The sequence below is a fragment of the Hippopotamus amphibius genome, chromosome 14, assembly GCF_030028045.1.
Source record: "Hippopotamus amphibius kiboko isolate mHipAmp2 chromosome 14, mHipAmp2.hap2, whole genome shotgun sequence".
In the NCBI taxonomy this organism is placed as follows: domain Eukaryota; kingdom Metazoa; phylum Chordata; class Mammalia; order Artiodactyla; family Hippopotamidae; genus Hippopotamus; species Hippopotamus amphibius.
The window spans coordinates 66,478,632-66,502,527 of NC_080199.1; the positions used below are offsets into that span (position 1 = coordinate 66,478,632).

The window sequence follows — 23,896 nt, forward strand, 5'->3', positions numbered from 1 at the left end:
TTTTATTTTTATTTCTGAATAGAAAATAGAACACACTTCTCATTCAATTAATTTAACCAATTAATCCAAAGGAAAAAAGTGAAATACCATGATTACAAGTATGCTAATACAATAAACACTTTTAGCGAGACACACGGAAACAATACGTTCAGCAAGTTTTATAAGAATCTGTTATAAAACAAAGTTAAATACAACATTTTTGAAATGACAAAATCTAACCTATATTCCTTCAAAGAGACATTTGCACTTCTTGTCCTGGCTTGAAAACAAAACAAAACCTCAAATTACTTCCTTTCACCCAAGTTGATCTGGCTAAACTGCATAAAGTTTATGAAATACATTTTGAAAAGAAGCAATAAACGCAAAATTAAGGCAAAACTGATAGCTGGTATCAGGTAAATAGCACATTTAGCAGGACGTTTGCTAATAAGGTGCCTTTAACGTACTTGGAGCTACAGACTTCAACAGGCACATCTGTACCTAGTGCACATCTGAACCTAGTGCACATCTGATCCTCACAGCCTTCCTGAAGGCAGAAAGGTGACGATGCTCCCATTTTACTGAAGAGAAAACTAAGGCAACTTACTGAGATCACACAGCTTGATCGGTGGCACAAACACTTACCAATGGCCTTGGAACACAGGATAGAGTTTCCCGTTGGTAGATCTACCTTCCTAATGGCATCAAAATATGATAAAAGTGTGAGTTCCTTGAGGTCTGGAAAACAGACTCCCATCATAACAGGTGATGAGGGCAGGCAGCTCAAGGCTTCTCACTTGCTGCACAATTTACAGTAAAACACTGGGATAAAGAGGGAGGCTGATATGAGAAAAGGCAGAGAATGATCTGAAAGACTGAAACATGGCAAGGTTCCTTCAAACCTGAGAATACACTGGAACAAACTGAACAAATGGTATTAATTGGGAGGCCAATATTCAGACCAAAGAGGTAAAAAAGAGATGTAGAAATAGAAAGGTAGGAAATTATTCATCTTAATAGCTCCAAGTGTTTGGCACACTCTCATATAATTCTAAAACTTCTTTGAGGTAGACAAATGTTAGGAATGAACAGAGTTCACAGAAAGGAAGGAAGGAAGGAAGAGAGAGAGAGAGAAAGAAAGAAAGGAAGAGAGAAAAGGAAGGAAGCACTAAGGAGAGGACCTATTTTTACGCTACCTTTAAAAAATATTCCAGTTATTTATAAAACTCCCATTCGGTAAAGTGCTTCGACGCTAGCCCTTTTATTCCTACAATTAAAGGCTGAGATTAAGTATCTTACAATTGAAGGACCAATGCCAAGTTGGGCCTTTAAAAGAAAGCCTACTGACATTCACAACAAGTGTGCAACTTTGCGTAATTTCTCTACTTGGACCATGTCATTTTCTCCTCCTCAGTTTTTCAAGCTGGAGCTCAAAGTGACTCCCCTGCAACGTCTCCACAATTCAGACATAACACTCCTCCTTCTGAAAGTCCTACCGCACTGGTGCGTTGCTGTCGCCGTGTTGTGTGGACTATACGCCGCTCAAAGGCACACAGACAACCCTGCCTCCTCATTCCTCAATCTTCATGACCTGGCGCCCTGTGGCTTCTCATTCATCAAGACCCCATCTCACCCCATCTCTCAAGCAGTTACTTTTTTACAAAGTGAGTGAAGTGAAGGTTTGTGTGGTTTATATGAAATTCAATAAATTATCCTGAAACCCATTTCTATTCCTGTGTTCTCCCCCTCAGGGAGAATGCGTCTACAGGGCAAATTACCTCAGTCCCTCTTTCCCAGCCCATTTCTCATTAGAGTTACATTTCTTTCATTAAAATATCCTTATGCACTCATGCATGAAATGAAGTCACAGGAATGCTCAAATGATTCATAATTCATAAGATAAAAACATTCATAATTCATATTCATAGTCATAAGATAAAAACATATCTTTCTGACACCAGGCCAGGTAAACATAAACAAATCCTTGTGCCTGAACATTATTTCAGAGCATCTAACGATGAACTTGAGAATCTAAACTTCCACTTGAAAGATCCCCAGGAAAAGACACGATTACGAACCAAATGAAGAGAAATAGCTACTCATGGGGACATATTTTTGTACTTGTTTTGCTCCAATTTCTGCTACGTAGACGGCTCCAGTCTTCCCGCTGACGTCCAAGAGGTGAGGCGAGACCTGGTCTGCTAGCTGGATGGTGCTGATCACAGAACAGTCACCAATGCCGCCCACTGGGGGCGCCGCCACGATTAGGAGCCGGCTCAGATTCAGCTGCGCCACGATCAAGTGCTTCCCGTCGGGAGTAAACCTAAGGAGGAAGACACGTCACATCAGCAACTGGTGAGAAACTAACATAAATGCTTATTTTTTCAACATGTGTATCCCCTACAGGGCTCCACAACAGTAAGGACCTGCTGGCTGAACGGTTCTTTTAAGAGGACTTTAAAATTGACCTGATTCTGCTTCTGAGGGAACAAGAGATTTGTGATGATAGACTTAGCCAAAGATTAGCTAATGCTTTTAAAATTAATAATATTGGAGTATTACACAAAGATGAAACTAATGGAGAACAGGTGTCAGCTGGGTCTGAAACTATAGACTCGAGATTTTTATTTTCATTCTCTGTTTAAAAATAAACTGTATTTCGAGGGCAGAGGCTGTAGCAAGGTCCAGCCTTTATTATCTCTGACACTTGGATTCCACAACGCACTGGGAGTTTAACCACAGTCACTCTGTCTGGGCTTTGAAATACGATTACATGTTCTCTGAATATTTCTTTCCTTCCTTTTCCCTGCTTAAAATTAACAGTAAATGTTTTAAACTTTCAGCTAGCTCTTCAGAGAAACTAACATAAACCAAATCAAACAAGCATTTTAAAAACAAAAAGAAACGATTACCTGACTGCAGAAGGTCCCTCTTCTGAGAAACAACTGCTCCACGCTCCTAACCACTCCCCCGTGTCTTTATCAAACACTTGAATTCTTTTATTACCTCGGTCAGCCACCCACACCTGGGAACCCAAGGAAAGAAAAAAGAAGGGGGGGAGAGAATGAATGCTTATTTTCAACAGTTTCATTCTAAGTCCTCCCATTGAGGACTTAGAGTAACCCAAAGAAGAGAATGTTAAAAGCCCTATTTTCAGATAAGAAATTCAAATGCAGAAAGGTTAAATACTTCATTTGAAGTGAACTTACAATAAGTGGGAGAGCCACTTATGTAATATGGCCATCTGTCTTAACCCAAAGCCTAGAATGCTCTGACTACTGTACTAAACATCCAGTAACTAGAAGGCTGGAGCACTGCACTGTACGCAGGATTAGGAGACACTGAGAAGCGACAGCATCCACTCGCTCCCTCCTCTAACAAGCATTCGCTGTCACTGAGTCCTGCCAACTGGCTGGCTCCTGGACCAGCTAACAAGACAAAGACATAGAGAAGTAGCCCTGCTCTTTAGGGGCCCAGGCCAGTGGGAAGCCAGCGGTTCACTCGTTATTGCATCGTTAAACCTCTACCTGCTCTTTACCAGGGCATGTCCAAAGTGCCAAACCACTTGAAGAGGAAGATTGGGAGATTTTAGTGACATATAAAGCATGATAATAGGCTAACAGCAGGTTTAATTTAGGCTTGCTATATATAGGCTGTCATGCGTTCTTAAGCACACTTGTTATAAAACAGGAACGTAGATTGGATCTAAACGACATTTCGTGTACTGTATTTGATGTATGCAACCTATGGTGTACATACAGTGAGATGGTTTTCACTGCCATGTGGCTAGGGTGGCAGAGGTGTGTGAGAATGGACTGGAAGGGTTGGCCAACCATGCTGACCTCTACCTTCCCCTCTTGAGGATCCTTGGAGTTCTTGCATTTGTGGACTCAGGACTATTTCTTCAGGATAACCCTGACTAAATCTTTGTCAATGTGTGTGAGTTTTGGTAGCCACTGAATTCATCTCCAATCAGAAACAAAGACTCAGTGTATCACTTCAGAAAGGCTGTTGATCCCTAAGTAGGGTAACTTCTCAAGATCTGTTCCTGATCTATGATTCTTTACTAAAGAGGAGTTTCCTTAAGGATTTGGGGATTATGGTCTTAGATAAGTGACCAAGGAGGAAATACAGCTTAGACCCTGGGACTGAATGACACTATAGACTGTTAGCATTATCTTTCCTACTTAACAGATTTTGATTATAAGAAATCTTATTTAAGAAACAACAAGTCAGGACTTGCCTAGTGGTGCAGTGGTTATGAATCCACCTACCAATGCAGGGGACATGGGTTCGAGCCCTGGTCCAGGAAGATCCCACATGCCACGGAGCAACTAAGCCCGTGCGCCACAACTACTGAGCCCAAGTGCTGCAACTACTAAAGCCTGTGTGCCTAGAGCCTATGCTCCACAACAAGGGAAGCCACCGCAATGAGAAGCCTGCGCACCGAAACGGAGAGCAGCCCCCGCTCGCCACAACTAGAGAAACCCCACCCGTGGCAATGAAGACCCAACGCAGCCAAAAATAAAATAAAATAATTAATTTAAAAAAAGAAAGGAAGAAACAAGTCTAACCCTGGAACTAATAAATTTTTCACACAGGGCTGGTCATGTTAAATGCTCACAATAGCATTGCTGCTGCTGTTATAAAAACGCAAAGGTCCAGAAATTAACACTCCCCTTTCTCATCACTTGGTGATGCTAGAGTATCCCCACTAAATGACTTCCAAGGACATTCCGCACCATGGTGAACTGACCTGGCTCTAGGTCTTGCAGACTCAGAAATCTGATCTTGTTCTTATCCCATGAGGGGAGCAATTAATCAGGTTCAGGGGATCATGTGTAAGACAAGAATTCCAACTTTCCAATTTCCAATTTACAAAGCTCATATGTTCAGTTATTTCCCTATCTATGATGGGAAATACTTGCAGATTTTATGATCTAAACATTCTCACTTTGTCAACATAGGAAGCCAAGTCATAATCAGAAGATTGCTTGCTGAGCACAGAATCAGAAATGGAAATGAATTAAACTTCTAACGGCATGAAGCCAAGCTAGTCTGATGCATCTACTGTGCACCAAGGCATTTAGTGATTTAACAAATACGTAAGACAACTACTATGTGCTAGGCACTCACATAGAAAGCAAAAGGAACCCAGTTCTGGCCCTCATACTGTCTGCACTCTATTAGAGGAGACAACTACACGATTGTGTTATATTGTGATAGTTACTATAATGGGGAAATAAGGGCTACTACAGGAAAACAGACGGAGAAACAAATATAAAACATTTTGGGTGGGGGTTTGGTTATAGGAAGGTGACCCCTAAAAAGAGATATGCATGCTTAAAGGCATGTAAAAGCAAAAAAGGTGGTAGTGGGTAGAGATGGAAAAAGAAGAAATTGAAATTTGCTGGTTAAAGCTTTCTGTTCCCCAGAGTGGAGCCAGGTCACGGAGAACAAGAGTGTGCCTGGTCACCCCTTTTCTCAAGCTTTCAAGATTAACCTCTTCCATCTCCCTTTCGATCAACACATTCTAGAATTAACTTAATTCAATTCTAGAATTTAAAATATATTTAAACACTGATAGTAGTTTTCCTAGTGAAAAGGCAACTCTTTTTTTCAGGTAACTTCACTTATATTCTATTCCATTATTAGCTTCTTCTACCCTTGAAATGACATAGGTGATCTAGTTTGCTCATTTCTAAATATTTGAGGAACTTCATTATAGGACTCAAACATTATAGGAGAGTATATGGATGTATTCAGAGGAATTGCCCAGACATATCCAGACACACACATCCGCTAACATACACACATATCTAGATGTGCAGACACGCACGTGTGTACCAAGATCCACACATACATGCTCCCCCTGGCCCCCACATATTCGGACAGTCCAGACACAGTGACGCTGTATATTTACCCGACCAACGGCATCAACTGTAACACTGTGGGGTATGTTGAACTTAGTAGGCCCTGTCCCATTTTCTCCATGTAGCCAAAGGATCATGAAATCTACAATTGGTAAACACATATGGTCAGAACAACATATAGAATACCTTCTACATTTGTATATTTTATGTCATAAGTTACAAACTATTCAATTATACCCCCAGCTGATTATGTTTTCCTAGCTTTCTATTTATACACCCATTTGACTAATTTGTATGCTAAATATATATATATATATTCTGTCCCTGTTTCAAGCAATGAATCTACTTCTTTAATGACTGTCTCCACCTGAATTTTTTGTAACTCAAAATCATTGTTTAGGGTTCATGTCAACCTCTCCCTCAAACTGGTTCCCCTTCATAACCAATCTGTTATTTGGTATTACCATTCCTCTGAGCTTAAAAATTATGTTCTCATGGGCTGTCTGTCTTCCTTAATACCCCTGTATTGGGTTGAAGATGTCACCCCCCAATCCCCCCCCAAAAAAAGATATGTCCAGGTCTCAATCTCCAGAGCTGTGAATGTGACCTTATTGGAAATAGGGCCTTTGCAGATACAATTAACTTAGGGATCTTAAGATGAGATGATTCTGGATTTAGAGCAGACCCTGAATCCAGTGACTAGTACCCTTATAAGAGAAAGGAGAGGAGATCTGAGACACAAAGACACAGAGAAGTAGGAAATATGAAGACAGATGCAAAGACTGAAATTACATTGAGTATCAAACAAATTAAATCCAACTTATTAAGTAATCTTATATTGGGTTGGCCAAAAAGTTCTTTCTGTTTAAAAGTATTGCAATAATACCATATAAAATTAAGCCACATACCTTGGGACAATTTGATCAACCTGTTATTCAATCCTCCATCTCCATCCACAATGTAAATATCTCCTGTGTCTTCTACGTATAATTCTGCCGGGTTATCAAACTGCAGGGGATTCAAACCAGTGCCTTTTTTGCCTGGGGTACCCAAAACTTGAACAAGGTCACCAAAGGAATTGTATTTTTTAACAGTATGACCGTAGAGTCCTATAAAGACAGACATGGACGTTTCAAAAACATAACCACTGTACAAACATTCAGATTTTTCAAGTAAGCTGAGAGCAAAAATTTGACAGAATTAAATAGCAATAAAAAGTTAAAAGGCTCAGATAATTAAATGTTATATTTGACAAGCAATAGAGCTTTATTAGTTATAGCCAAAGCTATTCATGAATTAAAATCTCAGGTACTCCAAAATAAGTAGATTGTAAATCCAAATAAAGAAAACAAAACAAACAAAAAAAACTCTGAATCCCTAAACAGAAGGCTCATGATGTAAAAGTTTTGGTACACCATTTTCTTTTTTTAATCTTATGACCTTGAATAAGCATTACTTGTAAAAGACAATCAAGAAGGACCCAGAAAACGAACTCTTTTTGAAAACCATTATTTCAGTCATTCACAGGCAGATCTCCAATTTCAGTGGGTCACTGAAAAAGTTCTTTATAATACAAGACTTCTGTTTATTTGCTTATAAAAGACATTTACGTCTATTCTTGTGTTAATTTTTTAATTGACTATTGGTTTATAGCAATACTGACTTTTTTAAGCTGCATTTTTCTCCTAGTGGAAACAAATACAAAATTTGATCCATTAGCATTTCTTTCCTAAGAAAGGAATAAATCTTTCCAAATCACCAGTATCTTACCTTCTCACATTAAAACTTCCTTGAGTTAAAACTATCTTACAAATAAAAGTATAAAATGGACTATTAACAAATAGGGAAAAACCACAAAGTGGTTAACAGAAACCAACTTGAAGGCATACCAAGACCAACTAACTGGTAGGCATTCAAATGATAAACTGGAAACAATGAGCTCTCTGGAAATAAAGTGAATCAGCTTGCACTACAATCCTATCATGACAATTATATTTATTATTATACTTGTTTTGGAGATTTGAGCTAAAGTTTGTAGCAATAATAAGAGAACAAAACATTAAAGAAAGCAAACTTCAAAGTCTCTAAGGAATTGGAAAAAGAAATACAATACCAGTAAATAATTTTTTTAATGGCTGATATGCAGCCATATTTTTACTAAGGAGAATTATTCTTTGAAATATAGGAAGGAATAGAAAAACTGTCTTCAGATCTGAGTGTGGAAAAACAAGCTATAATGGAAAGAATGAAGAGATCACGTGTGTTCTTTTTATTTCTCGGAACCAGTGAAGTATTTTATAAAGAAAAGGATCACATGAATGGAATGAATTAAGAAGTAAAGGCCTCCTTTAACAGTGAATCCTGAAAAGAAAAAAAGAAAAAAAAAAGGGAAAATAGTCAAATTTCATTAGTGTCTAACAATGAACTACAGCTGTACATAAATAGGTCATGGGGTTGAAGCTCAGAAATCTTTTGGGTCCTGAGAACAGATGTGGTAAGGGCACTTGTTACAAAAACTGAGACCTCTTTAATTCCAAAACAGTATCTGAATCAGCCCAAAGTGGGGAAACAGAATAACATTCAAGCCATGAACATAACTGGGACAAGTAAGGCTAGAAATATTTTCTTTAAGATCTCTTTCCTTCCTGAGATCCTGAGATAACATCAGGTTATCTCTTGTACCGTCTTGTCTTAAGCCACAAGCACAGGTCAACAGTTACCTCTAAAAATTTATCTCACAGTTATAAGTTCCATGGTGCCTGCTTTGTTTTGCAGCACGTTCTACTATAAAAATTCGATGGAAAGAAGGTTTCAGACATGCTGAAGTCAGTGGGATTTCGGAAACATTAACACCAGCAGTTTCTGCAAAGTTTGCACTTTGGGCAAGAAAGCACCTCTGGTTTCTCAGCATAATCTTTCTTTTTTCATCTGGAATAAGTTTTTATTCACTTTTTAAAGCATGTGGTTCAACAGCAAAAATTGAAGTCAAAGATTTTTCATTTTATTGTCACATGAGAGTTGTTTAAAACTATTAGGCATTTAGTCTATTATAACTTCTGTTTATCAACATAATCTCTTTTGAAAGAGAAATGGTGAAGGAAAACTAGAGGCAAGGACTCCATTCATTAGCTTTTAGAGATCATCATTTTATTTGGCTTCACAGAAGTTTAGAATTATTTATTCTAGGAAGAGCGACTGATACTTTAAAGAGCAAAAGCCCCGTGACAAGCCAAAGGAAAGATCATAATTATAGCTTCCTTGTTAACTGTCTAGAGTCTACAGAAGTACAATATAAAGATTTAGAAACAAGCGATTTTACGAATCATTAAAGAAGTTACAATGAGATTCAGCCACTGATTTTTTTAAATGCGCAAGCAAGAACATGGGCAAAGATGTGATTTCTAGCAAGATAATTTAATAGATATTACTACACATACCACTTCCCACATCCGTGATCCAGACGGATTGTTCATGTGGTGTACTGACTGCAAACATACCATGAGGTGTGTCAACTGTATAATTCCAGGCTCGCAGGAAATATCCATCCTCTGTGAACACTAATACCTTTGGGATGTTATCCCCTCTCTGAAGGTATATAAAAATAACTGCTTAGATAGGATCAGCTTTAAGGAAGCAATCTTTATTTTGGCAGACAGAAACAAAAATTATAGATTAACCGAGAAACTTAGCAACGTTTAAAAAAACCCTCTACAAAACCTTACAATATTCATCTCTGTTGTGTTCAAAACCAAAATATTAACTCTCACTCAAAAAAATTCCACAATTGGCGTAATATAAACGTATACAATTACTGAGTACAGAAAAACTGTTTTCTTTGTGTTCTTAACTTTACAAAACAAACAAGCAAACAATTTTACTTACTTGGGCTACATAAACCAATCCGTTGTGGGAGTCCACGGCAACACAAAATGTTGCTCCAGTAAAGTATTCTGAATACTTAGGCCAATCCACATCCATCCGGTAAAGGATTTCCTCAGCTCTCCACGAAATTTTAAAAGCCAAGTGAAGATGTAACGGGAGCTGGGAAAGAAGAGAAAATAAGGAAAATGGGGACGTACCATATGACAAACTTTTTTTTTAATTTAATTTTATTTTTTTTTATTATTTTTTTGGGGGTACACCAGGTTCAATCATCTGTTTTTATATGACAAACTTTTTAATGCTGAGAGATAGGCAACGCGTCGGCGGTTCGACTGCCCGTGCTGGGTTTGAGACCAACTAGTGAGAGAACCAGCTCCATTTCCATCCCAAGACCGTCTCCCAACAGAGCTATCGACCCACCCGACGGCCATGTCCTCACTGTCCAACTCACCCGAGAGGCACACAAACGCAAATGCAAAACCAGAAATGCAAGGAAGAAGCCAGCGCCGGCTACGCAGACCCAGAATCTCGCCATGATGAGACGGGAAGCCTGGAAAGGGAAGAGGATCGGCAGGCGGCTGAGGGCCGCCGGCCAGCGCCAGGTCTGCGCCGTCTGTCGCTGCACTGAGCTCCTAGCTCCAGTGCGCCTAGGTTTGAGAACCAGAAAGCAGCGGAGACCTGGGCGAAAGAAAATTCAGAACTGGGGTTCCGGATTCCCAGTGTGGTCCCGCCCCGCCATCCCGTCCCCCGTGTCACATGTCCCCGGGTTCACCCCGTGACTTGGACGGCCCACGCTGTGGACCTCGCCAGGCCGCCAATATCGGGGCGTCCGTAGATATGCCTTAACCCCTTGACGTTCATTCTTTTTAAATGCAGACTTAACAACCAAACACTAGCGCAATCAAACCTTAGAATTAAGGGCGTGGCCTTCAAAAAATAACTTTTCGGCTCTGGGAAGGACTTCGACTTCATCCAATTCCGAGGCATCCAGGCGTCCGCCATGGACACCTACATTCCCACACCAGGACCCCTCCAGAGGCTCTCCGCAAAGAGTGGCCTCCGCGGGCGGCGCAGAGTTGAGTTTACTCGGGCGCGACGGGCTGCGTTGAAGGCCCCCACGAGCCGGGGGAAGCTGTGGGGGTAACCGGGACGGGCTCTTGGCGCCGCTGGCGCTGCGGTGTTCGGGAGTCCCCCTACCTGAGACCGTGCCCCCCTTCGCCCGGCTCCCGGTGCTCGCCGGCCGCCGGCCCGCTCCCGGAAGCGGTGGCAGTTGGTAACAAAGAGCCTGCCAGGCCGCCGCTGCCCGGGCTGCGGGACCCAGGAGTCCGGCGGAGCTTCTGGGAGTGAGCGCGGGCCGGACCATGAGGCCAGGTTCGCGGCGGTGAGAGGCGGCCGGCGGCCGAGGCGCAGGTGCGGGCCGAGAAGCCGGTGCCGCGCTCCTCGCCGCCCGCGGGACTCGGGGAGCGGGTGCCTCTGCTCTCCCGGCCGCTCCACCCGGGAAAGGCGGCTTCCCGACCTGCCTCCGGCGGCGCCTGGCCCTGCGCTGCGGGGACCGGCGCTCTGCCTCTGGCTGCCGGACCCCGGGTTTCTCTGCGGGACTTAGAGAAACCGGCTCTTCCCCGAAGGGGTCCTGAAGCTTTGTGCAAAGAAGCTGGGGAAGCCTCACGGGGTTTGTTTTTAATAAAAAGTTTTTATAAGTTTCCATTTTTAGAAAATTTTGCAGAGTTTGAAGTACTCTACCTCTTCGCATCCTTCCTCCTGCTCCTTGAGTCTTTTTTTCCTTCTCGGCTGTAAATATTTTTTTACTGTTGGAGCAGACCAGGGATGAACGTTTTGTAATTGAAACTGTAACTTAAAACCTCGTCGAGATAGTAGTCAAGATGGACAAAAAGTCCTTTGAAATGGTGCTGGATGAAATTAGAAAGGTAATTGCATTTAATTCCTTAAATCTATGAGCTACGAATTCTCATGATTTATTCTCTTTGAGGGACTGCGTGCAGATTGTGTAAAATACGGGTTTAAGGATTGCAAAACTGGTTGGAATTTTAACGTACGGTGTAGGAGTTTATGTCTTGATACATCTCACCATACAAATAGAAGTTATGTTAACGCTAAACTTCTTGAGCATCAGTGCGGTGTTGCGGAGATTGTGTTCAGCGTCCTCGGTTGCAAAACCCGCTCTACAAATCTTTAATAGCTCTGTAGCTTCGGATAAGTGATTTTAATATTTCTGAGTCGATCTCCTCATCTTTCAGTAACGTAAGAGTGACTGCAAACTAGAGATAACACGTAGGACGTTCCTTTAACGGTAGTTACTATGATAGTTTTTTAAAATCTGAGTATGAGCAGACTATGTTTGTTGCCTGGGCCAGACAAAATTAGTGTCCTAATAAGTGTGGCATTAAGTTTAAAGTCATTTTTAGGAATGGGCTTCAAAACCTCGCATTTCAAAACTTTTTTCTCCTGCTTTCCAATTTTTTGCTTCATTTTGAAGGTATTGTTCCTAGCTTACCTCCCAGGATGAATCATACAGCAAAAATTGGAATGTACTCTTGAGCCTACCAGTACTTCAAGCGCAAAAAGTAGGAGTTTACAAAGAAACCTGCAAGGACTGGCTAACCATTCTTATGCTAATACAGGTCCTTTGCTTAGAATTCCTGGGCAATTACCTCGCTATTTTCATATCTTTAAGACCCTTGATAGATGCGAAAAGACTTGTTACCTTGTTCTCTGGTGATTACTATTTATTTCAAGCTTATGAAATTAACAAAATTGCCTGTGGACAGGCTGTTTTTCTGCATTCTCCATGAAGCAAAATGTTTTCCTTTATCCCTTTTAAAGCTCTTTTGCTTTTTCAAATTTTCGTATTAAGTTAAATTTACATTTGTAAGGATATTGCATGTTCTTTTTTTGAATGAAATTTCTGCTTTTGCAAACCGAATTTGTCCAGTGACAGTTTGCAATAAAATATGAGCTTGCTGACTATATACTTAGAATTTGCCACAATTTGTGCATGAGTTGATGTTAAACCGTTGTGTAAGAGAAAATAATTTGTTCAGGTAGACCAGTCAGTTTCTACTTTTGGAAGCTATAGGGTGTCAGTTTGCATATTCTCTCCCTTCTAAACTGTGGGAAGATGACATAGTAAATACTAATGAGGGAAATAGAAAAATTTCCAGAGATTAAAATCAAATTCATAGCAACTAAAGTCCTTATTTCTGGTCTGAAATCAAAATATATCTCTTGCTGTCTATACCAGATAATTAGATGCATCAACGTAGCATTAGGTTATTAAAATGGGATATAAATGTAAGCATATCTAAGTATGAGAATAACTGTTGATTTTTTAAAAATTGCTCTCAGACTTTGAAAACGTAAGTCAGTTTAAACCAGGTAATCTTATCCTGAGTGTCACCGTACGTCTATAGGTAATACTGGCTGTCACTGATGTTATTTCAAACAAAGCCATGTAAGAAGACACTAGGAAAAGAAATAGGAAGAAAGAAAGGAAGGGAAAAACAATATTTAATTTGCTTTTTAAGAAGGGGGTAATAATAATAATGGTCGTTTATTGAGCACTTGCTCAGTGTGTCTATTCTAAGCACTTTCTCAATGCGTTATATGATTGGATCCTCCTAAGGACCCAAGAGGCATAGGTTCTATACCCCTCATTTTACAGAGGGCAGATCTAGTCCCTGTGAGGTTAGCTAGCCAGCTCACACTTACCCAGCTGGTAAGGGAAGGGACGTGTTCAGAGTTGGGCGGTCTGACTCCTGAGCGCCATGGTGTTGTGCCTGGGGGTACAGCTCAGCCTCTCAGGTGCTGAGGAGAGAATTAAGACATGACTTGCCATCAGCACAATCCAGGATTTGGACCAGAAACTTACTTTTGATTGTGTCCAAGAATGGCAATAACAGTCAGACTCCCAAGAGTACATTATCCAGAATACCATTCCCTCCCCCCTTTGAGTGAAAGTTCACCTCCTGAGCTCCTTGGATGCGTTTCTCTGTTGATTGGTCATAGTATTTTCTCTTAGCAGAAAGATGCCTGTGGAAAGTACAAGCATGATTGTTTTGTAGTGAAGGCAAAGGGGTTAGTTGAGTTTTCTTTGTGTGGAGTGTAACTGACCTACAACACTGTCCATATTTCTCTATACTAGGAAATGACCACTTCGATAAGTCTAGTTACCATCTGTCATGATACAAAGGGGATTAGTGGATTTTTAATGAGAAGTAGTTAATCAGATTTTGATAGTCTGGTGTTTCCATCTGTAAGCGTAACACATAGCTGCGAAGAGATCATACATGATTTCATTCAGCTCTACATAGTGCTGGGTCAAGGCCACCGACTTCCCTCTGAACTTCCCTATTATGCGTCACATCTACTCTTGACTGTTTTAATCCTCACAGTAACTGTGGTGGGTAGTGATTGGTATTCCCTTTTATGGGTGAGGAGGCTCTCAGGGCGATAAAAATACCTCTCAGAGGCCACACTGCCAGTTAGTGGCAGGCACAGAGATTTGCTCCTGGGTTCATACATCCCTGTAGAAATACTGAGAGCCTGGACCAGACCATGTCTTAATCCGTGTTTCTGTATCACTTAGCACATATAGGTGCACAATAAATAATTATCTGATGAATGAGTAATGGCTAGTCTGTTTAACCTTAAAAACGACAGGTTGGTTGAATTTGGGATGGTTTAAAACTGCAATTACTTTTACCGGAATACTTAATTTCTATTACTCTCGAAACTTACCTGTTACAATTCTATTCCCTTCCTTTGTAGGAATGAGTAGGAAGGCCCAGGGGCGTTTCCTGCTGTCTCAGTGCAACCCTTACAGCATGGGACCTGGGAAGGTAGAATGTCACATCACCATAGTGACTTTTTCAGCCTCCTGTGCTGGGGCTGCAGAAGGTCTGCCACTGTTTGAGTTGCTTAGGCAGTCTTGGTATATGTATATTACTGTTCTGCTTACATATATTCATTCTGTTTTTCTATGTTTTTTAGGCTGTTTTGACAGAGTACAAATTAAAAGCAATTGAATACGTGCATGGATATTTCTCCAGTGAACAGGTATTCCTTTATTTGTTTAAGCAAAAGCCTTTTTTTTTTTTTTTTTTAACAGAAATGTTCTGATTAATGTCTTATTTACCTGCTGGTCAAGTTCAGAATTGCTTTTACTTTGTTGCTGTGTCTATTCAGTAACTTTAGAAGCTTTCAGTTTCAGCAGGAAACTTTTAGTAATTTATAGTTGGGGTATTTTATAAACATACTCACTTTCACCACAATATCACATGCTAACATGATTTCAAATGCAGTGTCTAAAAAGAGCAATTCAAAGTGTTTATATTCTGGGCACAGTATCATATGTTTGTAAACTTCTAATGGTAAACATACCCAAATTTATACAGTATTTGTGAGTCAGTAATTGCAAAATTCACTACATTTTCTAAAACTTGAACAAATGGTGATGTATATTCTTATATGAAGCCACTAAGTAAAAATTTTAGCAAATAAGAAAAAAAATAGTGTCTAATTAGTTTCTGTAACTGCCAGAAAACTAATATTTTCAGTGTGATAGTTTAGTGGGAACTTTCACCAAACATTAGGGGGAGTTTGCTGATTCTGAAAAATAGTTTTACCTGTATATACACACACACATCAGAGAAAGCTGGGTTTCCAGGGGATACTTGGAAAACACTTGATAGAGAAGTAGACCAGAAATAGAAATGTACATCTGGAGAACAGTTCTGGGAAAGGGTTGGGAATGTGAAAAGGGTAGACAGTGGATGAATCTGTAGATTGAGTTAGTAAATGCCCCAGGTTTTCGTCTGTTTCTCGAGACTTTCAAAACTTGAATAACTTTAAGCCTGTAGTTCTGCCTACTAAATTCCTAAAAGCTACTTTGTGATTTGCATGTGTTGGTGCCTATTTTATAAGTGTTTTTCAGCTACCCTGTTACTTTTCAAAATCCCCTTATGCTTTTTTAAAAATTTATATGTTTCAGAGAAAGATTTATAATTTCGCATAGCTGATAGCTTTTCTTTCCTTCTCTTGTGTTTCTGTGTATATATGTGAAATTTTGTAGAAAACTTCCTGTAGTGGAAATTTAATGACTTTGCTAAAAATGTAATGACTTTGCTAAAGTCATTACAAATTCTATCAAGCTACTTTCTAAGTGTGACCTTTTAGGCCTACTTATTATCTTGATTATTTTCTTTCCTATATCATACATGATAGTTTATAAAATTTTATGGCTGGTAAAGTCCCAGGTAGCATTTACTATATATAGTAAAAACATTATTCTCATAAAAGTAAGGACATACACTCTTACCAGATTGTATGGAAAGTACATACTTGTTTGCTATTTATCTCTCATTAAGGAGTGAAAAGTATTTTTACTCTTTTTCACATACCACCCCAGTTTCTAACATTAATCTCGCTTTGTGGAGTAATTGAACCCTTAACACATTTTTAGGAAGTCACAGTAAAATAATTCATTAACCCAGATTTTATTACTCTCTTGTCTTGAGTCTTTTTTTTCCCCCCTTTTTGGGGTGTCCTTGGAGGCAGTGGCCCCAGGTAGTGGTGACCACGTGGGGACTTCAGTGTTGTGATCCTGGTGTCTACACACCTCTTCCTGGCTATTGCACAATATCTCCCTCATTCACTTGAACTTCACTGGTGGTAGTGGCAGAGAGCCTGGCTGGCTGTGCTTTCAAGATTACTTACTGTTTAGAAGCTGCTGGAGTGATTCAGGGTGCTTCTTACATTTTTAGAGAATAGATCTGTGGTCTAAATGAGTAGTATGCACTCCAGATCTGAGTTAAAGAGTAGAAGTTAGCGGACCTACACTAAACCACACCACTGAAAGCCCTTTTGTAATTGATTAAAACTATCATTCTCCACTAAATGTTTTAAGGCTTTCCATTCATACTATATCTTTATATTCCTAAGTGGACATTTTATCTCCATCTGGTACTTTTCCAACTTTCCTTTTCTTTAGGTACTTTCTTCCTCCTGTACTTGTACTTTCCTTTATTTCTAGACCAATGCTGTCCAAGACTTTCTGTGATGGTGGAAATGCTCTGTCTGTGCAATAACCATTGTGGTAGCTACCACCTTCATATAGCTGTTGAACCCTTAAAATGTGGCTTGTGCCAGTAAGGAACTGAAATTTTTGATTTGATTTGATTTCAGTTGATTTAAATTTAAGTAGCTGAACGTGGCTGCTCCGTCAGCACAGTCTAAACTTTGGTGTCACGCTTATGCCTCATCACTGGGGCCCAGGCAGCACACTTTGAATAGCAATTCAAAGTACTGAAATAAATCTTGTAGAAGTGTTTGCAAACACATTGTCGTTAGAGCTAAATTAGTTCTTTGCTTTCAGGTGGTTGATTTACTGAGATATTTCTCCTGGGCTGAGCCTCAGTTGAAGGCAATGAAAGCATTACAGCATGTAAGTAATTTATTTTTCCTTAGAATGTAGAATTTAAGTATTTTGAATTCTCCCCTAGTTTTCTATAATTCATCTCAATTTGTAATTTGTTTGCATTAGATACTGACACTAAATTTCATTATATTTTGATTACTCAAAATAACTGTTAAATTAAAACTTCCCAAATTGTAAATTTAAATCACATATAAGGTACTATTAAATTGAACAAGGTCCTAATTTCAGATTGGAGTAGAAAATATTTATAGGCAAGTAAAATACAGGATTTGAACTCTTAAGTATTTTTATTTACTTCCTTCTATTTTTGTATGTCTTCACGCTCTGGTATTTAGTCTTAGAAGACTAGTCAGACTGGTTTGTGCTTACATTTTTTTAGACCAGTGCTGTCCAAATGAACTTTCAGTAATGATGGAAATGTTTGATATCTGTTCTTTCCAGTATGGTAACCACTGGCCACATGTGGCTTTTGTGTACTTAAAACATGTCTAGTCTGTCTGAGGAATAGTATTTTTAAGGTATTATTTAATTTTAGTTTAAACAGGCATATGTGTTTCGTGGCTACTGTATGGATAGTACAGCTCTAGAGCCTAGATTAGCAAAGGCACTGAAGGTCAAACAGGATCTGGCTGTATAGGAAGATTTTTCTGGGAGTATCAGGCATTGATAGCTTTAAGGAAATCTATAGATCCTTAACTTCTTTTTTTTTTTTTTAAAGGAATGGCATCTTTTTTTTTTTTAATTTATTTATTTTTATAAATTTATTTATTTATTTATTTAATTTATTTATTGGCTGTATTGGGTCTTTGTTGCTGCGCTCGGGCTTTCTCTAGTTGCTGCTAGTGGGGGCTACTCTTCATTGTGGTGCGCAGGCCCCTCATTGTAGTGGCTTCTCTTGTAGTGGAGCATGGACCCTAGACGCATGGGCTTCAATAGTTGCGGCACATGGGCTCAGTAGTTGTGGCTCACGGGCTCTAGAGCACAGGCTCAATAGTTGTGGCGCACAGGCTTAGTTGCTCCGTAGCATGTGGAATCTTCCCAGGGCAGGGCTCGAACCCGTGTTCCCTGCATTGGCAGGTGGATTCTTTACCACTGCGCCACCTAGGAAGTCCCAGATCCTTAGCTTCTTAAACTAATTTGCCTAAGAGTGTCTGGATCTGTTAGTGCTTCTTCTCTTTAACAGTTGCTTTTTTTCTACTTTACAAAAAACAAAGCGGGGGGTGGGGTGGTTATCCTACCCATCCACCCATCAGTTGGGGTGAAAATCTTTCTCCAAGAACCAGAGACAATACAGTGTCCTGAGAGTGTTTCTGTAAGAAATACTAATGGGGACCTTGCCTTATTTTATCGAGATAACAAACTCATGACAAAGCTCTGAGGTCTGCTTGCCTGTCCACCTACCTTAGAATTAAAAATCAGAGATGAGAAGGCTGCACAGGCACAACTTAATGCACTTCTTTGAATTAAATTAAGTCCAACCTTTTCTGACAAAGTAAGTCTGATTTGACTGTTTTCATGTTGAGGACTGGCTTTGACAGTTAGGTTATGTTATGAACATTTTTATAAATTACATGAGCTAGATCAGTAGTTCCAAGGTTTTCACAAATACATAATAAACTTACATATAAGGAAATCATTCTTCTGTAAATATATAAACTTCTGGTAAAATTTTGAGATGTCAGTTTAAAAACACGCAAAAGGATATATAGTTTTATCAATTCTTTCGGTGGTATAGAGGTAAGAGTGTCTGAAAACCACAGATCCCGATTTTAGGAATCTATTGGCTGTTGATTCTAACTGATCTCCTTATACTGACTTTGCTTTTGAATTTCCTTCACTGTTAACATACATCTGTAAATTGACCTGCTTTTCAAAAATACAGGTATCCTAGGCAGATAAATTATGTAACGGTCACACAATCTTGGATTGTCACAATACATGTTAACAGGGCTCTCAAGAAAGTTCTGCGGTAAAGAAACCTAATGATGGGATTGGAGTACCTTTTTTTAATAATACTGTTCAGCGCCATGGACTTCACTAGAAGTGTTGATTGTGGTGTACCTAAAACTCTGAGGAATATAATTTTTTCTAACTTCTCAAGCAATATATCTCCCATATTTATAAATATCCCCTTTTTATATAGCCTTTCTTTTTTTTATCTTTAATTTTCTTTTAATTAATTATTTTATTGGCTGTGTTGGGTCTTTTTAGCTGTGTGCGGGCTTTCTTTAGTTGCGGTGAGTGGGGGCTGCTCTTCGTTGTGGTGCACGAGCTCCTCATTGCCGTGGCTTCTCTTGTTGCAGAGCACAGGCTCCAGGCGCATGGGCTTCAATAGTTGCGGCTCACGGGCTCTAAATCGCAGGCTCAATAGTTGTGGCTCATGGGCTTAGTTGCTCCGCGGCTTGTGGGATCTTCCTGGAGCAGGGATCGAACCCGTGTCCCCTGCATTGGCAGGCGGATTCTTCACCACTGCGCCACCTAGGAAGCCCTATATAGCCTTTCTGAAGAAAGCAGAACATGTAAATGTTTTTCCTGTAGATGAGCATATTGAGAACTGTGGATAAGAAAGAGCACATAGAACTTTGCTCTTAAAGTAGTTACATTGAAAACGCCTAAGTTTAATTCACATAGTTGTTAGGGCTTACTTTTGATTAAGCAGTTTTCATCTCAAATATTGATGTTAAGAACACTTCATTACATCCCCTCCCCCCCAAAGGCAGTTTCTGGCATGAATATTTCTCATGTTGAAAATAAAATTGTTTTTTATATTAATAGAAAATGGTGGCTGTTCACCCAGCAGAAGTGGTCAATATACTCAACTGTTTCACCTTCAGTAAAGACAGGCTGGCTGCTCTTGAACTGTTAGCTTCGTAAGTATGTCTTTTTCTTTTTACTTCATTGGAGAAAAATTTGGAAGACTTTTTAAATGTCTTTTGACTCATTAGTGTATGTTAATGTGTCAGAATTATATTAATAAATGAAACTCCAATAAAATCTATGGAAGCATACAGCTGAATTCTTATATCTAAGTATCTAGTGTGCTTATTACACGTGGTTATAACATATGAAATAGTGGGGCTTATCGAGGTTCATTATTCTGATTTGTCTGCATTGCGGTGACTTGCTTTGACTTCCCACTCTGAATAACTTGAAACGCTGGGTGATGAAGCCAGAGGACTTATAGTTAGATGGATTCTTCCACGTTCTGACATGTTTTTTTTGGCTTCATATATACTTATTCTTTCTGGATCTTATTTTCCTCAATTGTGAAAAATAAAGATCTTGTCTGCCTAGTAGGGATGTGATCTTTAAATACTCTAAGATATGTGAAAGCACCCAGCACAACATTTGAGAAATGATTGTGATGACTAAGAGAAAAGGAACCTACTCTCCTATAATGTAAGCATCTGTAAGTTGCTGTTTATTTATAGCACATGCATTTTGTAAGTCCCTTATATATTTGTAAATGACCACAAAAACACAAAATTAAAATAAAGCATAAGGTAAAACTTCATTTTTAGATCAACCATGATTTTTATGCATTTAGCACATGGGTTTAAATAATCATACTTTTCTCATTATGTCACGGGGAAAAGCTTGCTCAGATGTATCTGTGTAGTAAATACGTGTCCAGGTTCTTAAATGAAATGCTAAATTGTATTTCCTTGGTAGAAACATTGTTGATGCACAGAATTCTCGTCCCATTGAAGATCTCTTCAGGATAAACATGTCTGAGAAGAAGCGGTGCAAGAGAGTACTTGAACAGGTAATTTCCTCAAGATTGCTGTGTAAATGGTATGTTGGTTTTTCTGAATGCTGATGAAGAAAACAGTGCTGATCTTATTCCCGTGTTAACTTTGATGAATACCCTGACCGCTGTTACGTGATGGGTTGAGAATGACACCGCAGCAGTCTGTGGAGGAAAATAGCCGGGCGACGGGAACACTGGTGAATGAAGAGACGGCTTGAGAGGGAGCAGCCAGCCCTCAGCGTGAGCCTCATGGGGTGTTTATTCTTGGTCCCTTGGTAGCTCCGCCACGGCTCCCAGCTTTTGTCTTTCATTTTGTGTATTTAGGAACTTAACAGTTTAAATTTGCTTTGTCATCAGGTTTATTTTCATCAGATTCATAAAGATGTATGGTGAAGCAACATTCCAGTTTGTTAATTTAAAATCTAAAAGTGGGAGAAGTAGTACTTGTCCAAGCCTAGAAAACTTGATTGGTCCTCAAAAGTAGTTATTTCTTAGGATTGTGACGGCTGGAAGCTGAATTAGTGATTAGAAACCTGCCTGAGGAAGGCGGGGACTGCTCTCCTAGGAGCTGCAGCCCAACCCTATTTAATCCTCACACCCTCCACCAAGCTCAGGAGAGTGGAGAACTGGCCTTAGTCATAAGTTATTGTAGCAAAAGCAAGATCCGAACCCATGTTTCTTTACTTTAATAACAACTTCTGCATTGATTTTTTTGACTAAATTCTTTAAGGCATTAGGCATTTACTGCTGTAGTTTTGTTCCTTATAAAGCATTCTGATCACGTCACTTCCCGTCTCAGAAATAATCTGGGCCTGAGTCTTCTGTGGAGTAGATCCTTTAATCAGTGTGAATTAGTACAAGTTTTCTGAAAGGCAAACTTGAAGAGCCTTTAAAATGTTCATACCTTTTGACCCCAAAAATCTATTTCTAGGAATTTATTCTAAGGAAATAAATAGAAACATACACATTCATATATAAGGGCATTCACCCTGGTGCTATTTATAATAGCCAAAATAGAGATGATTTTTAGGAGTGGAATATTTAGTACGGGGCTGGATTATATAGTTAATAATAGTGTTGCGAATGAATTCATAAAATTAATATACCTCTACCACAAAATACAAAATATCATACATCTTCTAAAATATAGCATATGTAACTTGATATTCTTATACAATATAGATCTATTAGAATATGTCACCTAATATAGTGTTTTTCATTCCTTTAATAAATATTTATTGAGCACTAATTCAGTATGTGTTAGGCACCATTTCAGAAGCTGGGGACAGAATAATAAATAAGCTAGATTGAGATCTCATTCTTCAGTATGTCTCATAATTATATAACATGAAGTTGAACACTAGTATCTAGGGAACTCTTACTTTTTCATCAATACATCTCTTTGCACATCCAGTGTCTTATGTTATTTGTTTGTGTTTTTTCCACTAAGTGATGTAAATTTCTTCCGAGTGGAGACTATGTCTCTTTCATGGCTGTGCTCTCTTTGCCTTGCCTGTAACATGAGCTTGGTGTTTATAGAGTTGGACAGTGTTATTTCTTGGTCATTGGAGAAATGGGACATATCAAACAGTACATAGACTTTTTTGCACACAATTTACAAAATCCATTGTGAAGATACATTTGTATAGGAGTCTGTTAGTTGTTAAAAACATTATTACCATTTAAATAATTCCATTTAAATGAAGTGATTTTACTTATTAACTTTGGTCGTGTTCACTAGTGGAAGTGCTGATTGATGTGTGAACAGATTGGATGTGATGCTGTTGCTTAACTCATGTTATTTAGCAGGACTTCCCAATATCTAGAATACTTAATTTAGGAAGTTTATTTGATTATTATTATTTTTTTTTTTACCACCCTCTTCTTTGTTATTTTACAGGCCTTCAAGGGGGGCTGTAAAGCTCCTCATGCTATGATATCTTCTTGTGGAACGATCCCAGGAAATCCATATCCCAAAGGAAAACCTAGTCGCATAAATGGAATTTTCCCAGTAAGCATACTTTTGTGGCTGTATATGAAACGTCTTCATGTGAAATTGAGCATAGCTATGATATTTAAAGAAAATGCCAGCTGATGATGCCTCTACAGAGGAAGGGCATTTGCTGTGTCAGCAACGTAATTCATAGATGCAGCACTGAGTATGAAGTTCATACATAAGCTGTGTTAAACTGTTTGTGTAAAATGAACAGAAGAACAAGCCAAACAGAAAAGAGGATGATTTGGTTTTATTTTTCCAAGTATTTTAGAAACGCTGATTTCCAGGTAGTAAAGGAATATTTCTCAAATTCTCAGTATTCTCCACACAGCTTCACAGGTAAGTGTGTTTGGGAAACTGAATGCTGCGTCTCTTTCCTAGAGAATCACATTGTATAATAAAGGCTCTGAGAAGTCCTGTAAGAAAGATACTTGTTTTTGTATCACCCAGTGTTCCTCAGACTTCTTTGTGAAATAATTTTTTCAAAGAGTGATGTGTTTTTATTGCAATGTGACAAATAACCTTAAAACTTAGTGGATTGAAACAGTAAACACTTAGTATCTCATGCAGTTTCTATGAATCAGGAATCTAGGAAAGGCTTAGCTTGGTTCTGGCTCAGGGTTTCTCATGAGGCTGTAGTCTTCTGATGGCTTGATTGGACCACAAGCCTAAGCTTCCAAGGTGGCTCACTTACATGCCTGGCAAATTAGAGTTGTTGTTGGCAGGGGGGTCTTTGTTCCTTGCCGTAAGGACTTTGCCTGAATGCTGCTTGAGTACCTCCTGACATGGCAGCCGACTTCTACCAGAGCAGAGAGTCCCAGAGAAGGCCAGCGGAAGCTGTGTTGTCTCTTATCACTCAGACTTGGGAGTCAAATGCCGTCATTTCTGGAATATCCTGTTTGTTACACAGGTCAGGCCTAGTCATTTGAGGGGCTGCACAAGGGCACGTAGGAGCTGAGGAT

At 39.3% G+C, this 23,896-nt stretch overlaps 2 protein-coding genes across 2 annotated transcripts in view; one reads left to right on the forward strand and one right to left on the reverse strand.

The window, feature by feature from the left end:
• On the reverse strand, positions 1-10,811 carry NHLRC3 (NHL repeat containing 3). The gene is made up of 7 exons (XM_057707420.1): positions 10,186-10,811; positions 9,735-9,893; positions 9,290-9,437; positions 6,761-6,961; positions 5,903-5,994; positions 2,892-3,004; positions 1-2,302 (listed from the first exon to the last, which is right to left on the reverse strand). Exons 1-7 carry the CDS (start codon positions 10,267-10,269, stop codon positions 2,050-2,052), a joined length of 1,050 nt encoding a protein of 349 aa, XP_057563403.1. The 5' UTR covers positions 10,270-10,811; the 3' UTR covers positions 1-2,049.
• The window catches only part of PROSER1 (proline and serine rich 1), a 27,436-nt gene continuing 14,324 nt past the window's right edge, over positions 10,785-23,896 (forward strand). The window contains exons 1-6 of the mRNA XM_057707418.1: positions 10,785-11,659; positions 14,742-14,807; positions 17,125-17,193; positions 19,963-20,057; positions 20,860-20,953; positions 22,839-22,949. Coding sequence (XP_057563401.1) covers positions 11,615-11,659; positions 14,742-14,807; positions 17,125-17,193; positions 19,963-20,057; positions 20,860-20,953; positions 22,839-22,949 — 480 coding nt within the window. The 5' untranslated portion in view covers positions 10,785-11,614. The remainder of the gene's footprint in view (positions 11,660-14,741; positions 14,808-17,124; positions 17,194-19,962; positions 20,058-20,859; positions 20,954-22,838; positions 22,950-23,896) is intronic.

Coding starts and splice junctions, on each gene's coding strand:
- NHLRC3 (XM_057707420.1), bottom strand. CDS start 10,269: ATGGCGAGATTCTGGGTCTGCGTAGCCGGCGCTGGCTTCTTCCTTGCA. Junction 9,894..10,185: donor TGCGTTTGTGTGCCTCTCGG/GTGAGTTGGACA, acceptor CTTCTTTCCCAG/CTCCCGTTACATCTTCACTT. Junction 6,962..9,289: donor GATCACGGATGTGGGAAGTG/GTATGTGTAGTA, acceptor CTGTCTTTATAG/GACTCTACGGTCATACTGTT.